At 31.6% G+C, this 18,831-nt stretch overlaps 2 protein-coding genes across 3 annotated transcripts in view; one reads left to right on the top strand and one right to left on the bottom strand.

Moving 5' to 3' along the window:
* The window catches only part of LOC108905039 (TBC1 domain family member 31), a 16,019-nt gene extending 5,943 nt beyond the window's left edge, over positions 1 to 10,076 (top strand). The window contains exons 6-9 of the mRNA XM_018707810.1: positions 1,119 to 1,748; positions 5,461 to 5,801; positions 8,692 to 8,838; positions 8,936 to 10,076. Of these exons, the coding sequence (XP_018563326.1) occupies positions 1,119 to 1,748; positions 5,461 to 5,801; positions 8,692 to 8,838; positions 8,936 to 9,130 (1,313 nt within the window). The 3' untranslated portion in view covers positions 9,131 to 10,076. The remainder of the gene's footprint in view (positions 1 to 1,118; positions 1,749 to 5,460; positions 5,802 to 8,691; positions 8,839 to 8,935) is intronic.
* Positions 10,077 to 14,730: 4,654 nt separating this feature from the next.
* On the bottom strand, positions 14,731 to 18,165 carry LOC108904747 (adenine phosphoribosyltransferase). 2 transcript variants are annotated; one of them, XM_018707428.1, is made up of 4 exons: positions 18,053 to 18,165; positions 17,870 to 17,996; positions 17,530 to 17,767; positions 14,731 to 15,003 (listed from the first exon to the last, which is right to left on the bottom strand). In XM_018707428.1, exons 2-4 carry the CDS (start codon positions 17,959 to 17,961, stop codon positions 14,788 to 14,790), a joined length of 546 nt encoding a protein of 181 aa, XP_018562944.1. In that variant the 5' UTR covers positions 17,962 to 17,996; positions 18,053 to 18,165; the 3' UTR covers positions 14,731 to 14,787. The 2 variants fall into 2 exon arrangements, with proteins under 2 accessions (XP_018562944.1, XP_018562936.1); XM_018707420.1 differs by having other exon boundaries at positions 17,870 to 18,165.
* Between the last annotated feature and the right edge of the window lie 666 nt (positions 18,166 to 18,831).

Here is an 18,831-nt window from a genome sequence, read left to right as displayed (position 1 = left end):
TTTTTTCGCCAAGTTACATAACCTTGAAAATAGCAAAAATACGTGTTTTTTGCACTTTTAGGTTAGAATATCTCGGAAACCTAGGGTGATGGATCAATTCTGAGGCCAGATTCGGATTCAGCGCGCCAAATGCCTTCGGAAACGTAGTGTCTGATCTCTGGAATTTTTTCCTTGTTGGCCTGTGTTATTTATATCTATGGTGTTATTTGTTTTCCATTATATGGTAATGACATTTACCGAATTATTTGATTTTTAAATATTCTTTCAGAATATTTTAGCCTAAAAAAAATTATGTGATACCTGATGCCATCTAACCTAATATTTTAACAATTTTAATTTATTTTAAACTTAAACAGATTGTGACTTTTTGGCTATTATCCTCTGTTGGCGATGATAAATAAAATTTCTCTGGCAACCCTGTTGGACAATCATAATAGGTTCAGCGAATATATTTACATGGCGAATATGTAACAAAAAAATTATTTCTACTCGTATTCGCATGTCTCATAAAAAATATTAGAAGAGTATGTTGGTTCTTAAGTAGGCCTTGTTGTATAATACTTTGGGTGAAAATTGACAATAAAACTCAAGCATGATAAGTTATATTCATATATAATTTATTACTAGGGCTGTCAGAACTGAGCCGCGAGACATAGGTGTACGCATTTATTAAAAAGCAACAATTTAAATTGTTTACAATCCACCATCATAAACACCACCGCATAGGATTAATTACGCAACATCCGCACGAAGACAAAGTATAGTATATACTACCACTATACTAACGTGATGTGAACATGCATTCTGAGGCAGCGGGTCACATATGTCTCGGTTGACCCGTTTGACATGCCACTAAATTGTGGCTCTCTGACAGCTTTACTTATTACAGCATTTTAAGGACTATTTTTGTAGTGGCCTCTTTTCTAAATTGGAATTAATAGATTAGATATCTGAATACTTTCTGGTAGACAAATTATATCTAAAATACATTTTTTTTAATAACCTCAAACAGAGAAGTTCAAAGGAAATGTAAATAATACAAAGGTCGATATATAGTACATGTTTAATACAAATTCTGTTTTAGCTATTGTTCAAACATTTTTTTTTAATTCCTTTAGTGAACTGGTCCCAGCATTGGTTTGAATACTATCCTCTAGCACCAGTAAACATATTAGCTATGATTGAAAACGTTTTTATGGAACACGATCCAGAATTACTCCATCATTTTTCGTGTCAGAACATTACTTCGAATTTATACGCGTGGCCACTACTAGAAACTGCCTTCTCGGAAGTTTTAACAGCCAGGGAGTGGTTACAGTTTTGGGACCATGTCTTAACCAGCGAGCCATCTTTTTTACTATGTGCTGTTGTCTCGTATAATATTTTGCACAGAGACATTTTACTTTCCTTGAAAACCACCTCGAACGTTGAATTTTTCTTCCATAACCAGAACCCGAACAGCACAAGAAAGTTCTTACAAAAAACGTACCATATTTTAAATCATACGAGTGAGAAGATGCATCCTCGGCAGTATCTTGAAAAGTTCAACAGTATCGAAATTGGAAACTATCCATTGTTTGTAGAGTACCCCAAAACGACAGTGGACGTAGAAATGGAGCAAATGAAGCGTGTAAATAATCAACTTGTGAATATGGAAACTTATGAGGCAAATTTAATGCAACAAGTTAAAAAGAAATGGGAGGCTTGTGAATGTGAGAAAATGATAGAAGAGAAAAAAAGGAAGGAAGGTAACATATCACAAATTAAATTTTAAAAAATAATCCTTGATATTCGTGTGTGTAGTGTAAAGGTTAGTCCGGAATTCTGGATTGCCAATGCGAAATTCCATGAAATAGTGTTTAAAAAAATTTTGGCAGGAATAATCTCTCTTTGTCTAACATTTCATAATAACGGATCATATGGGGCATGTGCATTATAAATTTACTGTTTCTAAGAATAAATCTCTAACTCTGACTAGAAATTTGATGTTTGTACAGGATTTTCAAACTCTCATCAAACCGTTTGTTGACGATCATGCTGGTTGGAGATTTGTCTGTGCACTGCCAATCCGAAACATGAGCATTAATCCAAATTGTCTGATATTACACACTGTTAACAAATTTACTGCAGAAGCAACGCTATTAATGCATTAATATTGAAAGTGAGTGATATAACAAGGCAGGGCGACAAGTTAAGAATTCAATTCATGCAGAAAAGCATCACGATGTTTGCACAATGAAAACAAGTAAAAATTGCTCTACAATGGAAATGCAGTCTGGAATTTCATACTATGAGAACTGGTTTTTACTAAGAAATCCAATTTGTTTGAAAAACAAGCATTTTTCGAGTTCTTTTTTTTCTTCTTGAGTAACATGCAGTTAAGTGAATGGAAAATAACTCAAACTATACGTTCTACAAAAATAGTATATGATAAATTTTTCTTTAAAAATACAATTTTAAGTAGTTTAAATAAGTGCTTTTGTAAGAAAAAATGCCTGTAGACGTTTTTTTTTTCTAGAAAAAATAGTTTGAGATGCTTTCCATTTACTTAACTGCGGTAAGCTCATTTTAATATAGAGAAAAATCGAACCTCTAAAATGGCTCGTTCTATGAATACAATTAAAAATGGTGAATTTTTACTTCTAATTGAATAAGCCAGTGGTACAACTTTCATCATCTTATGTCAAATATCCTTAGAGATATTTTAGAAATGGTGATAATTCTTCTTCTTTTTCCAATTTCAACACACTTTTTACTTGAAATAGTTTGTTCTATCATACTGGAAAAGTTTCCCAGTTAAAATTGAAACCACTTAAATAAACACAAAATTTAATTGAAACTGAAAGGTTGACCTTACCATACAATATATCTGTCTCATTAAAATGGTTCCTGTAGTGTTCTTCAGGTACAGGGTGATTCACTATATTTTGACCCCCCCCCTTTAACTTTTTTATTTTAAGAACTACAAAAAAATGTAAAATACAAAAGTTGCACGATTTTTTAAGAATTTTTTGAAAGTGATATTTGGAAAACAAATGAAGTCCAAACAAGGTAATAACTTTGTCAATTTAAATGGAACAGCCTGTATATATTTACATATTTGGATAGCACGTTCCCTGTCGAGCATAGTCATATATGGTTTATGGGGTCTATCTTCAACAATAAGCATGTTACTATTAAAAAAAGAAAATAGAAAACCTATACACATTTTGGACTGTAACAATATCCGATATGTCAAAATATATTACGACTAAATCTGTAAATCCTTACGTAATGGGAAAAAAGGCAAAAATGCCTGAAGGAGGTCTAACAATCACGAGATATCTTATTTTCTTAATAAAAAACCTTCTCTTCGTTTTTCAATAGTACCTCGTTTATTGTTAGAGATGGACCCAACAAACCCTATATGACTATGCTCGACAGAGAACGTTCTATCCAAATATGTAAAAATATACAGGATGTTCATTTAAATTAACAAAGTTAACATCTGCTGTCATTTTGTTTTCACTTCATTTGTTTTTCTACTATCATTTTCGAAAAATTCATAAAAAATTGTGCAACTTTTGTATTTTACAATATTTTATAACTCTAAAAACAAAAAAGATAATGGGGAGGGGGTCAAAATATAGTGAATCACACTGTACATACTTTTGTCAGCGAAAAGTGCAACACATTTTACTTTTACACTCTTTAGAATGTGCACTAAAATGCTATATCTATAATTTTTGTTCACAAACATGACATTTTCTTTCTCCTCCATCACAGTGTAAATCGGGGAAATATTTAATACATTTTTTGTTTTAACAGACATAACAACCATATATTTAAATTTCTTTACATGTAGCAACTTGTATTAGATGAACTGACGCATGAAATGAACCACGGTCAAAATTTGTATATTTCATTCTTTTCGAGAATGTTTCTCTCTTCATTTCATTCCTAGGTTTGACCTTTCTCTTTTCTAAATGTTCGTCTCGGTCTCAATTTTATTTTAGTGAAAGTATTATTTTTATTTGATTTTGTTGATAAAATTAAGAAAACCAGGAATTAAATTCTGTTTCTAGAAAGTGCTCAGATATGTCTTTTTTTATTTAAAATTATCGGTGTTTTTATATTAGTTGTTATCAGTTATCTAATGTCTGCAAACTTAAAAATTATTTATCATGGATTATTTATTTTGTTGTATTCAACCATGACTTATAGCCCAGTCAATGAATGCATTATAGAGTGCATGGAATATGCGAGAATTTTTGACTTCAAGACTTTGTTAGGAATAGTTAGGAGGTAAACATACTAAAAGTCCCCGTTCTTGGGCGGTGAGCTAACGGCGGGACGAGGGGGTGGAAATGACCCATTTGTTGTTCTTTCACTTATATCTCGAAAACGGTGTACTGTAGAAAAAAATGATCCAAATAAAAATGAAAGTTAATTAAATTTCCTATAGAATTGTTGCTTTGCATTTTTGTCGAGGCAAAAGTGTATATCAAATTGAAGAAATTCAATGCTCTACAACTATATTTTTGACAATTTTTCTGAGATACGATCATGGAAGGGATTAGAAGCAAATGTTTGAAAAAAAGAGGGTAAAAATGATTTTTTCGAAAATTATCGATTTTCAATAACGTATATCTCGAAAACCGTTGGGAATTTGACAAACTTACAAAGCTATAATTCTATACTAAATTTAATTAACTTTCATTGAATTAAAGAATCATTAAAGTAGTCCACTCAGGTGATTTAGAAACACAAAAAGTCCTTATAAAAAATTCAAATAATGCTCAATATTAATGAAGAGTAAATTATGAAAATTAGTACAACGCACATTAAGGAGATTTTCTATAAATTTGGAAATTAAAAATTCTGCTGTGAATAAAAATAGTTCCATTTAGGAATAAAATTGTAGCAGGGCAGTTGCATGTGAAACGGATACAACTGCCTTCCTTCCATCTGCCCCATGTAACCCAATTGAATTTAATAAAACAATAATCACTAGTGACAATAACACTTGATTATTGCAATTTTAATCTACACTAGACTAATATGGCGCAAAAGACTTTTAGATCTGCAAGGTTACAGTTAAGAAGCCACTAATTTTAAACTGTAGATGTACTGTCGAAACAGAAAATGGCTGACAAAACGTTCAGGCTATTAATTTGTTTTTTTTTATACCCAATTGTTTCTTTTACGAATGTAGAAATCTTTGACTGCTGTATTGCTACCAAGTGTAATCTAGTGCATAGAATGAAAAATACGTAATATTCGATAGTATTGATAAAGAAAAATTACCAGCACGAGCAATAAGTGTGCATAAAAAAATGCCTATAACATTGTTATTTCACATAAGTCGCGTATTATAATTATATAAAATTAGCAATTGAAAATTAAAATCAGTACCTGAGTATTTTTTAAGAAATCAATTGCCTGATCCTGTTATTTTATTATACATCTAGCTGTTTACAGAAATGAAACAAATTTGTTTGGACAAACTAAAATCGGAGGTGGAAAAAGTAAAAACAAAACGTGATGAACTGCACTACCTGAAAAAAATGCTAGGAGATGCAGAACAGAAAATATTTTCAGAAACCCGTAAAACGTTGCCTAGAGGTGATCAAAAGCTACTCCCTCCTTGTGGTCAGTGTTGGACAAATTTGCAGGATGATTACATTAAAAGATATGCAAAGCTCCTGAAGTACAAATTCCGAATTCAAGAATTTGTGGACTTGGATGACATCAGTATTAGCAGTACTGATATGCAGCAGTTGAAGAAGTATAAGAGAAAACTGGATCATGAAATTGATAAGGCAAGTTTGAATATTTAATATCTTTATCTACAGGGTGTTCCTAAAAAAGTGTCGCAACGGAAAACTGTAAATTCCTCTTGCGAAAAGAAACATAGTTTTCCTCTTCGTTTTTGAGATACACGGTGTCAAAACTTTTAATTTTTTGTTATCTAGTTTTTTGCCAATAGCAACCGTTTGAACTACAGGATTGCGCTTTTGTACACACATTATCACTTTTAATAGCTACTTTTTCGCACCCTTCTCGCATTCATTGGACTGCCAGTGGTGGAGATATTGAGATATCGTAAGGGTATTTCCCCCCCTAACTCTTACGCCAAAGGTGTTGTAGATGGCTATGTTTCTTTAATATGTGGCCTATATTGTTAGTGCATCCTTGTATATACAGGGTGGGCCATTAGTGTGAGAAAGTAAAATAACTCCCTTGTCTCATAACTCATAATACAGAAAAAAAGTTTATATAAAAGTTATACAGAATCAAATTACAAAATTAATTTGATACATACAGGGTGATGAGTAAAAAACAGAACACGCCAAATATTACATTTTTAAAATGAAACACCCTGTATATTTTTAAACATGGATTTTCGAGAAAATTTTATATATGGCAATATAAACAGTTTATCATTTTTGTGTGAGGTTGTCAAGTTATGTAGAAAATTCTTCAAATTTTGGAAACTACTAATACTTGGAACAAAATACACAGACATACAGAGTTATAGGCAAATGTTAGACAAAGGCTCCTATTAGCTAATATCGATATTTTATACCGGACATTTTTTTATAACACTATTATTTCTAGAAAGTTCAAACTTGATTTTCTAAAATTTTTCAAATGGAACACCCTGTATTTTATTGTTCTGTTTTAATCACATATCAGTCTACTTCAACTTTTTTTAAGCGTGTTCTATATCTATAATTGTTAGTTAGCAACATTTCTGAAAAAACTAAATTTTTATTATTTTATAGAATACCACAAATGAATATTAACTAATAAAATTAACTCAAAATGGAATGATAAATTATGAAGTTGACACAATGTGATAGTTTTTTCCAAAGCCATTTTGTGTGACTGAAAATAATAAAAATTAGGTTTTTGCAGAAATGTTGCAATGTCTTAATACTTAATAAAAGTTGAAGTGGACTGATATGTGAATAAAATAAAACAATAAAATACAGGGTGTTCCATTTGAAAAATTTTAGAAAATTAAGTTTGAACTTACTTAAAATGATCGTATTATAAAAAATGTACTGTATAAAATATTGATATTAGCTAATATAGTATTTGCCTAACATTTGCCTATAACTCTGTAAAATATTTTTATTCCAAGTGTTAGTAGTTGAAAGTTAATACAATTTCTTCGAGGTCATGTTTTTTAAAAAATTCAAAGAATTTTCTACATAACTTGGCACCTTGCACTAAAATGTTAAACTATTTATATTGCCATATATACAGGGTGTCCCGAAATTCATGCAACAAAATTAAGTCACAGACTCTTAAGACAAATTTAAGGGACTCGTATTTTTATTTTTGCCAAGTGGCCCCCTCTTTCGGAGTTACAGCCCCCTGAAGTCCGCCCCTAAGAATAATCATTTTTTTATATCAGAACCCTGTTCGAAAATCACTAAGTTTGGTACACAGGGGTTTTATGACACGTGGAATCTGATGGTGCTACGTTTTTTGGCCTTAAAACAATTTTTCGTGGGCCCCCTTGTCTTTGGAGCCAAAAGAACTTGGTCGCATATTTAAATTTCTTAAAAATTATCAGTCCACTAGAAAGCCATTAAATTTAGAAACTTTTTGTCTCTTTATACTTTTTTGTAAAACGCAATGTTTTCAAGAAAATTGTCAAAATGTGCTCGAATGCATATCGTGATTCGCCATTTTCCTCAAAAACATTGCGTTTTACGAAACAAATATCAAGAGACAAAAAAGTTTCTAAATTCAATGACTTCTAGCTAACTAATAATTAAAAAAAAAATCAAATTTGCGACCAGATTTTTCCGATTCCAAAGACAAGGGGGCCCACGAAAAAGTGTCTTAAGGGGGTTTCTCGCCAAAAAGCATAGCACTACCAAGTTTAGTGATCCTCGTACAATATGGTTTTGAGATATAAAACGGACTTCTTAGGGGCAGATTTCAGGGGGGTGTAACTGCGAAAGAGGGGGCCAGTTGGCAAAAAGAGAAAATACAGGTTCCCTACATTTGTCTAAAGAACCTATGACCAAATTTTGTTGCTTGAATTTCGGGACATCCTGTAGAATTTTCTCAGAAGTCCATATGTTTAAAAATATACAGGGTGTTCCATTTAAAAAATATAATATTTGGGGTGTCCCACTTTTATTCATCACCCTGTGTGTTTCAAATTAATTTTGTCCTTTAGGTTTTTTGATTCTGTACAAATTTTATATAAACTTTTTTTCTATATTATGAATGACAAGGGCGTTATTTTACTTTCTCACACTAATGGCCCACACTGTAGAGGAAGATATGTTGTTGCCAGATATTCTTTTTTCCTTGTTCGTAGGTGTCTTCTGATATTCAATATTCCTGGTTGTAAGTGCTGCAGCTCCCATAGTATTGTCATTACACTGTTGCTTATCTATGTAAATCGGAGAGTTTGGTTTTGGTCGTCCTATACAGTTACAATAGAAAAGTTCTAATGCATAATCTTCAACAAACTATGTTATCATATTTAATACCTATTTTATACAAAATGATCAGAAATGTGCCTGATAAATTAAAATAAAAACGATTTTAACATTTTCCATTAGTTTGAAAAGTTAGAATTTATGAACTGTACAGGATGTGTGAAGTTAGTACTTTACATATATTAAAAATGTATAATTTCGTTTTGTCTATAAAAAAAGTTTTAGCATTTTATTTTCCTAGGTCAAACAATCATTGATGTCACCAGATAAAGTGAAGCAGTTAAACCTGGCCACAAACATTGTTGCTGTGGATAACTTAATAAAGAATGTTGAGAAACAGTTAGAACTTGATTCTGACTCTTCTAGAAAAGCAAATGTCGATTCAAGGGTAAGTGAAACTTGATTAACCTATTAATAACTAATTAGTAATTACTATTATTAATTAAAAAATAACAATTATTTAAAACTTATTTTTAAATTTACAGCTGCAATTACTCCAAAAGGAGACTAAAGACCTAGAGGAAGGTGTATCTAAATTACTGAATACACTACGTAAAAGCAAGAGATTTAGGAAGTCTTCACGTGAGTCTCGGAAGGAATCAAGGCTGTCAGATCACAAAGAAGATAAGTCGTCATCTGACGGTTATCAGAAAACAGTTAGATTTAGTGAAACATCCTAGCTTATACTTTTTTATATTCATGTGTCATATTTTCCTTTCAGAATTTAAGAAAATTCTGTCTCGATTAAGTAAAGTTATTTGTACGATACAGGAGCATATTGTCTGCTTGTATTTTCACTTTTATTCTGGCACATTTAAACTTATAAATTAATTTTCAAGCCAAAAAAATCATAAAAAGATTCGTAACAACAAAGAAGAATGAAGTTCAATTAATTAATTTTTATAATTATACAGGGTGTTTCAAAACATCTACCATCATTGTTCCATTCCTTTAAACAATTGCTTAAAGTGTCAGTGTGGTCAAATTAAGGAAAAGCTCTTTGGATACATTTAAAACACACAGACTGTCCCGATTTACATGCGTACAGGCCGTTAACCTGATAAGAAAAAAACAAATGAAGCTCAAATAGTTTTTACCAGATAGGCCCTAAAAGCATGCACATGTTTAGAATCTGTAACTCCCTCAAATGGCTGATGCTAAAGAATTACATCTATATTCTCCATACACCAAATGCATGTTGCGCTAATTCCTTAAAATGGTACTGATTATACATCATGCCAAAAATTAGTAAAGTTGTTTTGGTATGTTGCGACAATTAAAAATTTTGTCGATTTATACTGAATCCAAAGAAATATACTTTTTCGCATTAATCGACATACTTCTGCCGTTTTTTTATGAGCACATAGTTTTACATCAATTTTCTGGAAAATGTACATTTTATCGATTCTTTACCCTTTTTTGGGGCATTGCAAAACCATTGGGACGTTGAAATTTTTACTTTCTACATATTTTTTCTTTAATTATACCCGTCGAAACTATCTGCAACCGTCACTGCTGTTGGAAATAAGTTTTTTTAAAACATGAATGGGGCACCCTGTATATTGTAAATGAAATACTTAAAAATAGGCTCTGTCTCTCAGAGCAGCTAAATAAAAACGTTTTGAATACACCTAGCGGTGCCAAGTAACTTTATAATCTGTGATTTCTGTTCGAATTTGTTGTGTTTTGAAAGTATTACATTTTTTATAGAAACATAATTTAATAAAGAAAATATATTTTTATAATGGATTAAAAATAGAAAGATATATAGGGTGACCCATTAAGAATGGAAACACTCGCGTACAAAAGCTGTTCATGGACCTATTTGAACCGGTTTTTTTTTTAAAGATAGATCTCCAAAAACTCTATCTTGATGCCAAATTTGAAGACGAAATTTTGATTTTCAAGGCCTACGAATTTTTTTTTAAGTGAAAAATAGCAAAATTTTGTTAGCGATTTTTTTTATAAAAAATCTGACTACACCACTGGATGTAGGAATCCCTCAAATGCATTTGTACGAATTTTTGCGAAAAAACTTTGCCTCTAAAAAAGTTATAGCAATTAGCAATATATAGCATCACCAATGTTTGCCGTTGTCGGTGAACCTATTCTTTTATATAAACCGAATAGAACCCAAAGGGAAACAAAATTAAATAACAAACACTGGTTTAATAATTATTAATAAGAATCATAAAAACCAGTTTACACAAAATAAACAACAATTACTCTAATATAAACAACAATTGATAAAAAAAAGTAATGATTAAAAAATTACATTTTTAAAAATGAAAAAGAAGTCTGTCAAATTGATTTACAGTAATCACGTCATTAAATTTAAATATTTGTGGCTTCCCTAATCCTTCGTTTAATTCTATACATTTTTCATAAAAATTTTTTTTTTTACAACATTTAGTAATTGATGCGCTTTAATCTCCTCACAAGCTTCCCTTATTCTAGTGCACAATACCTCCCAGTTATTTGGCCGTGTCTTATAAACTTTGGACTTAATAAAGCCTCACAGAAAAAAATCAAGTGGNTGAAACATGAATGGGGCATCCTGTATATTGTAAATGAAATACTTAAAAATAGGCTCTGTCTCTCAGAGCAGCTAAATAAAAACGTTTTGAATACACCTAGCGGTGCCAAGTAACTTTATAATCTGTGATTTCTGTTCGAATTTGTTGTGTTTTGAAAGTATTACATTTTTTATAGAAACATAATTTAATAAAGAAAATATATTTTTATAATGGATTAAAAATAGAAAGATATATAGGGTGACCCATTAAGAATGGAAACACTCGCGTACAAAAGCTGTTGATGGACCTATTTTAACCGGTTTTTTTTTTTTAAATAGATCTCCAAAAGCTCTATCTTGATGCCAAATTTGAAGACGAAATTTTGATTTTCAAGGCCTCTGATTTTTTTTTTAAGTGAAAAATAGCAAAATTTTTTTAGCGATTTTTTTTATAAAAAATCTGACTACACCACTGGATGTAGGAACCCCTCAAATGCATTTGTACGAATTTTTGCGAAAAAACTTTGCCTCTAAAAAAGTTACAGCAATATAGCAATATACATATAGCATCACCAGTGTTTGCCGTTGTCGGTGAACCTATTCTTTTATATAAACCGAATAGAACCCAAAGGGAAACAAAATTAAATAACAAACACTAAAAAAAAGTAATGATTAAAAAATTACATTTTTTAAAATGAAAAAGAAGTCTGTCAAATTGATTTACAGTAATCACGTCATTAAATTTAAATATTTGTGGCTTCCACTAATCCTCCGTTTAATTATATCCATTTTTCATAACATTTTTTTATATTTTTTACATTTCGTAATTGATGCGCTTTAATCTCCTCACACGCTTCCCTTATTCTAGTGCACAATACCTCCCGGTTATTTGGCCGTGTCTTATAAACTTTGGACTTAATAAAGCCTCACAGAAAAAAATCAAGTGGGGCAAGGTCCGGAGATCGGGGTGGCCAATGGACTGTTTGGACCTATTCAATGATTGGGGAAATTCTCGTTAAGCCACTCCCTGACTTGTCTTGCATTGTGTATTGGACGCCCAACCAACTGAAAATGTAGATTTACTCTCTCTTGTAATGGAAGATTATGGGCTGCATTAAAAAATTCGTTCTGAAGGAAATGTACAAATTGTTTGCCATTCATATTCCCTTCAAAGAAGAACGGACCAATTACTCTCGTTAAGTATCCCACGCCAAACGTTAACTTTCTGACTATATTGTTATCGGCAATTAATTATCCACTCTGGATTTTCTGAAACCCAACAGCGCGAGTTCTGTGATGATACAATTCTATTCGTCGTGAATGTGGCCTCATCGCTGAATAAGATATTTAAAGAAAAAATCGGTAATTGAAATATTGTCCCTGTGCCCAGAGACAAAACTCCATTCGTTTCTCATTATCGCCTGGTTCCAGAGTGTGAAGAAACTTGGGTTTATAGGGTGTTATGTTATTTTTTTTTTTAGGTAGCATCAGATACTTTCTTTAGGTAAATTTAAATCTAAACTAGCAATCCTGAGGATTATTTGTAAAATAATTTAAAATTTCCTGCTCGTGAATATGTCTTCTCTGTTGATCGTCTGTACTTGTGAAGTTTGACATTTGTTGCCTAAACTTCTATTTTTCACAACCTACCAAATTTTGTTCATATTATTTTTAAGCAACGTTATTTTCTGGAATATCATAATATTTTTTTCAGAAAATTCTTCACAAAGAATTGGATTATGGTTGTAAAATCCAGTGGCTTTTTGAATAAAAAAATTATAAATGTAATTATTTTTGTCTAAGAAGGTAATATTTGTAAGTTTTGGCATAATAACCATGAAATAATAATAATTTGACGAACTTGTTGTTTATTTTGTGTATACCGGTTTTCATGATTCTTATTAATAATTATTAAACCAGTGTTTGTTATTTAATTTTGTTTCCCTTTGGGTTCTATTCGGTTTTTATAAAAGAATAGGTTCACCGACAACGGCAAACACTGGTGATGCCGATATTGTCATAACTTTTTTAGGGGTAAACTTTTTTCGCAAAAATTGGTACGATGCAGTTGAGGGATTCCTAAATTCAGTGGTGTAGTCAGATTTTTTATAAAAAAATCGCTAACAAAATTTTGCTATTTTTCACTTAAAAAAATTCTTAGTAGGCCTTGAAAATCAAAATTTCGTTTTCAAATTTTGCATCAAGATAGAGCTTTAGGAGATCTATCTTTAAAAAACAACCGGTTCAAATCGGTCCATAAACAACTTTCGTACGCGAGTATTTCCATTCTTAATGGGTCACCTTGTATATATAAAATATGTAGTGCATATCATTGTAATATTTTTACTCTACTGGTACCCGTGAAAATGATGTGGCAGTAAATCAACAGGGTGATTCATAAATGGTGACCAAAAATGAAACCTCCTATTCTTTGGTGAATTTTAAGTGGTCTTTCCTAAAAACTTTTTATCTAGGATTTTTTTTTAAGTTTTGTAGAAAATTGAAAAATAAATCCGAAAATATGATTGTTCTTGTATTATATTTGTTTGGATTATATTTACATAAATACATGTGCCCAATTTTAAATGATTTCACTTACCTACTAGTTTTTAAATTATTTAAAAAAAATTAAATTATTTTTTTTTATTTTAACACCCTGTATCTTTTTAACGTCCTAGATAAAAACTTTATAGAAAAGACCCCTAATTATCAAAGAATATGAGGTTTCATTTGGGGACCGCCTAGCCGGGTGTCTTGGCCGGCGGATTTCGATCTGCCGAGTCAAGCATCACGGACGTGGGCTGGAATTTGGATGGGTGACCTAAGGCAGGCTCGGGGACGTGGCTGTGGCAGCCTACCAAGAAACCTGGGTCGCCCAACATTTGCCGCACGCGTGTGGTCCCCGATAAATGGTTTGAAGAAAAGTACTCGAGTAATGAAGGAGGGTGTACAAGGGGCCTAATAAGGCCTAAGTGCCGTGGTGGAAGACAATTGCACCACACCTCCGACATACATGAGGTTTCATTTTTGTTCACCATCTGTGAATCATCCTGTATACCTACGGCAATTTCATCTGGCTGGTGAAATGTGCAAACGTGAGAGTGCAAACTAAATATAAAAAGTTAAGAGGATCGAGTAGTGTAAACTATGGTACAATTGGGAGAGAGAAAGAGATAGCAAAAATGGATGTCACCTCTATAAAACACAATTATTTACAAAAAAGACAATTTATTTATTTATTGTTTTAGTATTTATTACTTTTTTGCTTTGCGCATATATAATTTTGTTTGAGATTTTATTTTGTGTTTTGTACAACTTCTACACTATGAATTCCGATAACGGAATGAGCTTCGTGGGCTGCTTACACACTTTGTTACTGGGCATCCAGTGTTCACCAATCAGATGAAATAAATTAACTATATTAACAACATTCCAGTTTGTTTAGATAAATTAGTATACCGGATGTAGATATAAATTGTAATTGTTTGTAATAAAATAAAAATTGGATATTGCAAACGTTACACTTTGCAGCTACAAACCCTTTTCAACCATCGTTCCTATCACCATCAATAATTCCTAATCCCCATATTTTTTAATCATCTTCAACGTGTGCTAACCATATTCCATGGTCTTCCATGGTGAAAATCACCATGAATCTTATTTTCGTCTTCATCATTGACTGTGTCGATTAGAGGATATACCTACTATTACTATACTAGGAACTATAAAATAATCCTTATAACACTGATAATAAAAATAACTATATACTTTTATAAAAGACGGTATAATATTTCAAAAAATCTTACAGTTAAAAATATAACATCAATATTTAATTAAAGAAATGATATCTGATGTGATACCATCTCGCCCACTTAGTCCTTTCAATTCTATTACAATAAGGGATGCAACTACCTCTCCACCAATTTTCGTGACGAGATCAATTGCTCCCTTTAGGCTGCCCCCAGTAGCTAGAAGATCGTCTACGATTAGAACTCTCTTCCCTTTCTGTATACTACCCACTTGAATTTCTAGTGTGTCCTAGGAAAAAGTTGGGATTGGAGTTCATTGGAGGAAACTGTTTTGTACATATCTATAGTAGGATCTTATTGGATGCAAAGTAATAAATCACTCCCTGTCAAGGGATCCAGTGCAGTACGGTTTTCAGGGGTTTATAAATTGAATAATTTTATGCATTATGAAGGGATAAGTTCACGTCTGTCACCCTGTTCTTACAAAAATCCCTTTATTCTCACAAACTATTTATTTTAAATGTAATTTATTATAAATCCAATTTGTTTTCTAATTCCACATATGTACTACATTTCACCTCTGTATGCGCCACTGTTGTTTACTTGCTTTTTGGAGGCGGACTCTGATTTACGACCAAGCTCATCAGGTTAGTATTTGACGTATAACCGACCATTTCGTACACTCGATGCACCTGGACGACTCCAGTTACTACCAAACACCGTGCGATATGAAGCGGTATTTCAGATTTTACATTCAATTTCATTTTAAATTTGAAATGATTCATCTTATGCTTCCTAAAAATGATGACACGATTTTCCTTAGATAAAAAACCGACAATTTTTTTCTCTACTTTGCATTGAATACGATCCTACTATGAATACATATTTCAGAAAATATAAGACAAGTATTTTGCGGATGCACATTATTACACTGTGTGGAATAGTTCTGCAATGACATCCTGCAACGTAAATATTTCATTCCTAAATTCAATTCCCTTTGAGTCGCGGTTGCAAAACCTAAATTTTTTAATGGGAAGTAGAGACTTGCGATACCTCATTTGAAAGGTATTATTACATTCTCTATGCTATGGTTTTAATATTTATTACAAAAATTAACGATCTGCTTGACGAAATTTGTTGTGATAAACAAAAACTTACAGCGTTTTGTTCTTGCAGGCTAGCAAAAACAATTTCAGAGTTCATTTTCGACTAAAAAGGAGACATAAAAACTTATCAAAATTTTTCATAGCCTGGCATTGTCGGTTTTATTGAAAATAAAAATTCTCACTGGAGGAGAAAATTAGAAATCATGTTATTGGTCCCCTTTTCATCAATGGCAGTTTGAATTGCGATAATTCTGCTCCAAACTAATATTGTGTCCACTTAGACAAACTTATATTCTACTCAAGCAAATCCACAAGTTGCAGCTGGTGTGGTATGGTTCCAGCAAGATGTAGCACCAACACATTACCGAACCAATACCCGCCAATGCTTCGACTTAACATTTCCAAATCGGTGGACATGGAAGCGAGGCTCGCTAGGATGGCCAGCATGTTTTCCTGATCTTACACCCTTAGATTTCTTTCTATGGGGATATGTCTAAAGTATAGTATACAAAACTAAGCCACATTATATATAGCAGGTTGAGGAGAAATATAACGGTTGCAGTTAGATCGGTATGCCTCAGATGTTGGAAAATGTTAGAAGAAATTTTTATTTACGATCAGGAAGCTGCCAAGATGTTCAAGGAACTCATTACGTTGAATTTAATTTTTCTCATCAAGCAGACGAATTTATTTTTTTACTGCAAACTTTTGTAATAAATATGAAAATCATACAATTTTTTAATAGACAATGAAAATACCTTTCAAATGCAGTATCACGTGCCCCTACTTCCAATTAAAAAGAAAAAAAAGGGGTTGCAACTGCTACTCGAAAGGTGTTGAATTTAAGGATAAAATTTTTACATTGCAAGTTGTCATTTCAGAGTCCAAAATCGACGTTTCTCGGTATTTTTTATAAATATGCACAATAATTCAGATACTGATTTATGCCATTCGGCTAATCCACATTGTATGTATAATCGTGGCATCCTGTATCGATAGAAACAAACTTAAGTTCTCTACTACGAAAAAAACATGAAATAGAAAATATTTTATGATAGGTGTGGATGATTTATAACTGAAGATAATGAAAATGTATTTTAATTTTGTAAATGAACCTTGTTAATTTTTTTTTGTTTTTAAGCACTAAAACATAATTGCAATATGAAATTAGTTTTGAAATGATAAAAAAGTAACTGATTTATTTTGCTGCTAAACATAATATATTATTATTATTGTTTTCTAATATTTAGGGATATTTGGTTTGAATTTGGGTTGAAACAATTATAGAATGAACTCTTCATTCCAGTGTATGTAGAAATTTAAAAAGTAAGAGTGAGAGAGAGGCGGATAAGTCCCTAAAGCGGCTATTTCTATTTGTTGAGAAATATGATTTGATGGATTTTCAAGGTCAAAATATTTATTCCATTAATAAAAGGTATGAGATTAGGTATAGTTTTTTTTTCTATTATCGTTTACTATTTACTACGTTTACGTTTTCTAAGGAATTACTACCATAGATAAATTACTACGAACTCCAGAGTTCATTCCTTACATTTTTATTATTATTAAATAACCTGTCCCATGTCAAAAAATATTTATGACAATGTCAATATGTGAACAAAATAGTGAAATTTATATTTGTGTAAAATTCCATCGTAAAGTCTATTTCATTATTTTTTTAGTGTATATAACGCTAAAATAACGCTTACCTGACCATATTCTTTGATGTAAGAATATGACATAACCTCTCCTGGAAGTTTGCCCTTCTTTCTGATGGGAACAAAAGGGATTTTCAATGCTAACGATATTAAGGGACCAAACAAAAATCCCCGCGAATCCAACGCAGCCACAGTTTCGACAGGTGGATTTATTTCTTTTGCAGTTTCTACCAAAACATCACTTAACAATTGGAAAACCTCGGGGTTTTGTAAAACGGCGAATACGTCCCTGAATTAACGAATGAATGAATTTGTTACCGGAAATAATGAATTAGAATACTTAATCTAAGTAAGTAAATTAGTAACTGAACATAAGTACCTACATACATACCTAAATAATACACCTTTCTTGGGAAAGTCAGGATAACTCTTGATATGTTTTTCTATGATTTGTAATTTGCTTTCCTTACTTGCGCATGACATTTTAACTGGCGGGCGGTACAGAAAGCTAATAATAACTAATATTTCGTTAGATATATCTAGGTAAGGTAAGTATATCTTATAATTTCCTAACCTTGAATATTATATCTGAGAACTGTAACCACATGTTGAGGTTTCCTTAATATTTATTCTTGTAATAAATATTGATCTGAATAAAATACGATGGGTAATTAAAATAAGAAGATAAATGATACTACTCGTAAACATCACAAGGACAGCAATATACTGATTACTGATAAATTATTATACTTCCAAATGAAATTAATTCATTTAAGTACTTAATCGTTCGCCGTTAGAAAACGTAATTAAGTAATTTTATATACAGGGTGTTCCAAAATGGTTGTGCCAAACTTCAGGATTTTAGAGGGGACATTGTGATGAAAAACTTTTGCATAGGGACCCTAGTCAAAAGTGAGCCGTTTCGGCTCCAAAATCATCGTACTTCCTGATTTTTAGTACTTATTGGGCTAATAAAAAAAATTACAGGGTGGTATTAAATATTTCTATAGATCAAATACGTACCTAATTTCCAAAACATTTGCTTGCCATTTCCACTCCATCTAATATTTTTTATTAAAAAAAAATATTGACAAAAAAATGAAAAGGGAAATCTTATCATTTATCTATTCGGTTATAATACGAGATTTGATTTCTTTGAATACCACTGGAATAAAAATTAACAATACAATATTTTGGATCTGTCGATTAGATTCGTCATAAATACGTAAAGGGTAGTTTTAAAATTCTCTTTTCATGAGATTTAAAGACATTTTACATTTTTCTGCAAGAAGTATTCCATCGTTGATACACGTATGTATTTTTTAAACATTTTACTCACCCACTTACTAAAAT

Source organism: Anoplophora glabripennis, unplaced genomic scaffold, assembly GCF_000390285.2.
Source record: "Anoplophora glabripennis isolate ALB-LARVAE unplaced genomic scaffold, Agla_2.0 scaffold8, whole genome shotgun sequence".
Taxonomy (NCBI): Eukaryota; Metazoa; Arthropoda; class Insecta; order Coleoptera; family Cerambycidae; genus Anoplophora; species Anoplophora glabripennis.
This window is presented reverse-complemented; position numbering and strand designations above follow the sequence as displayed.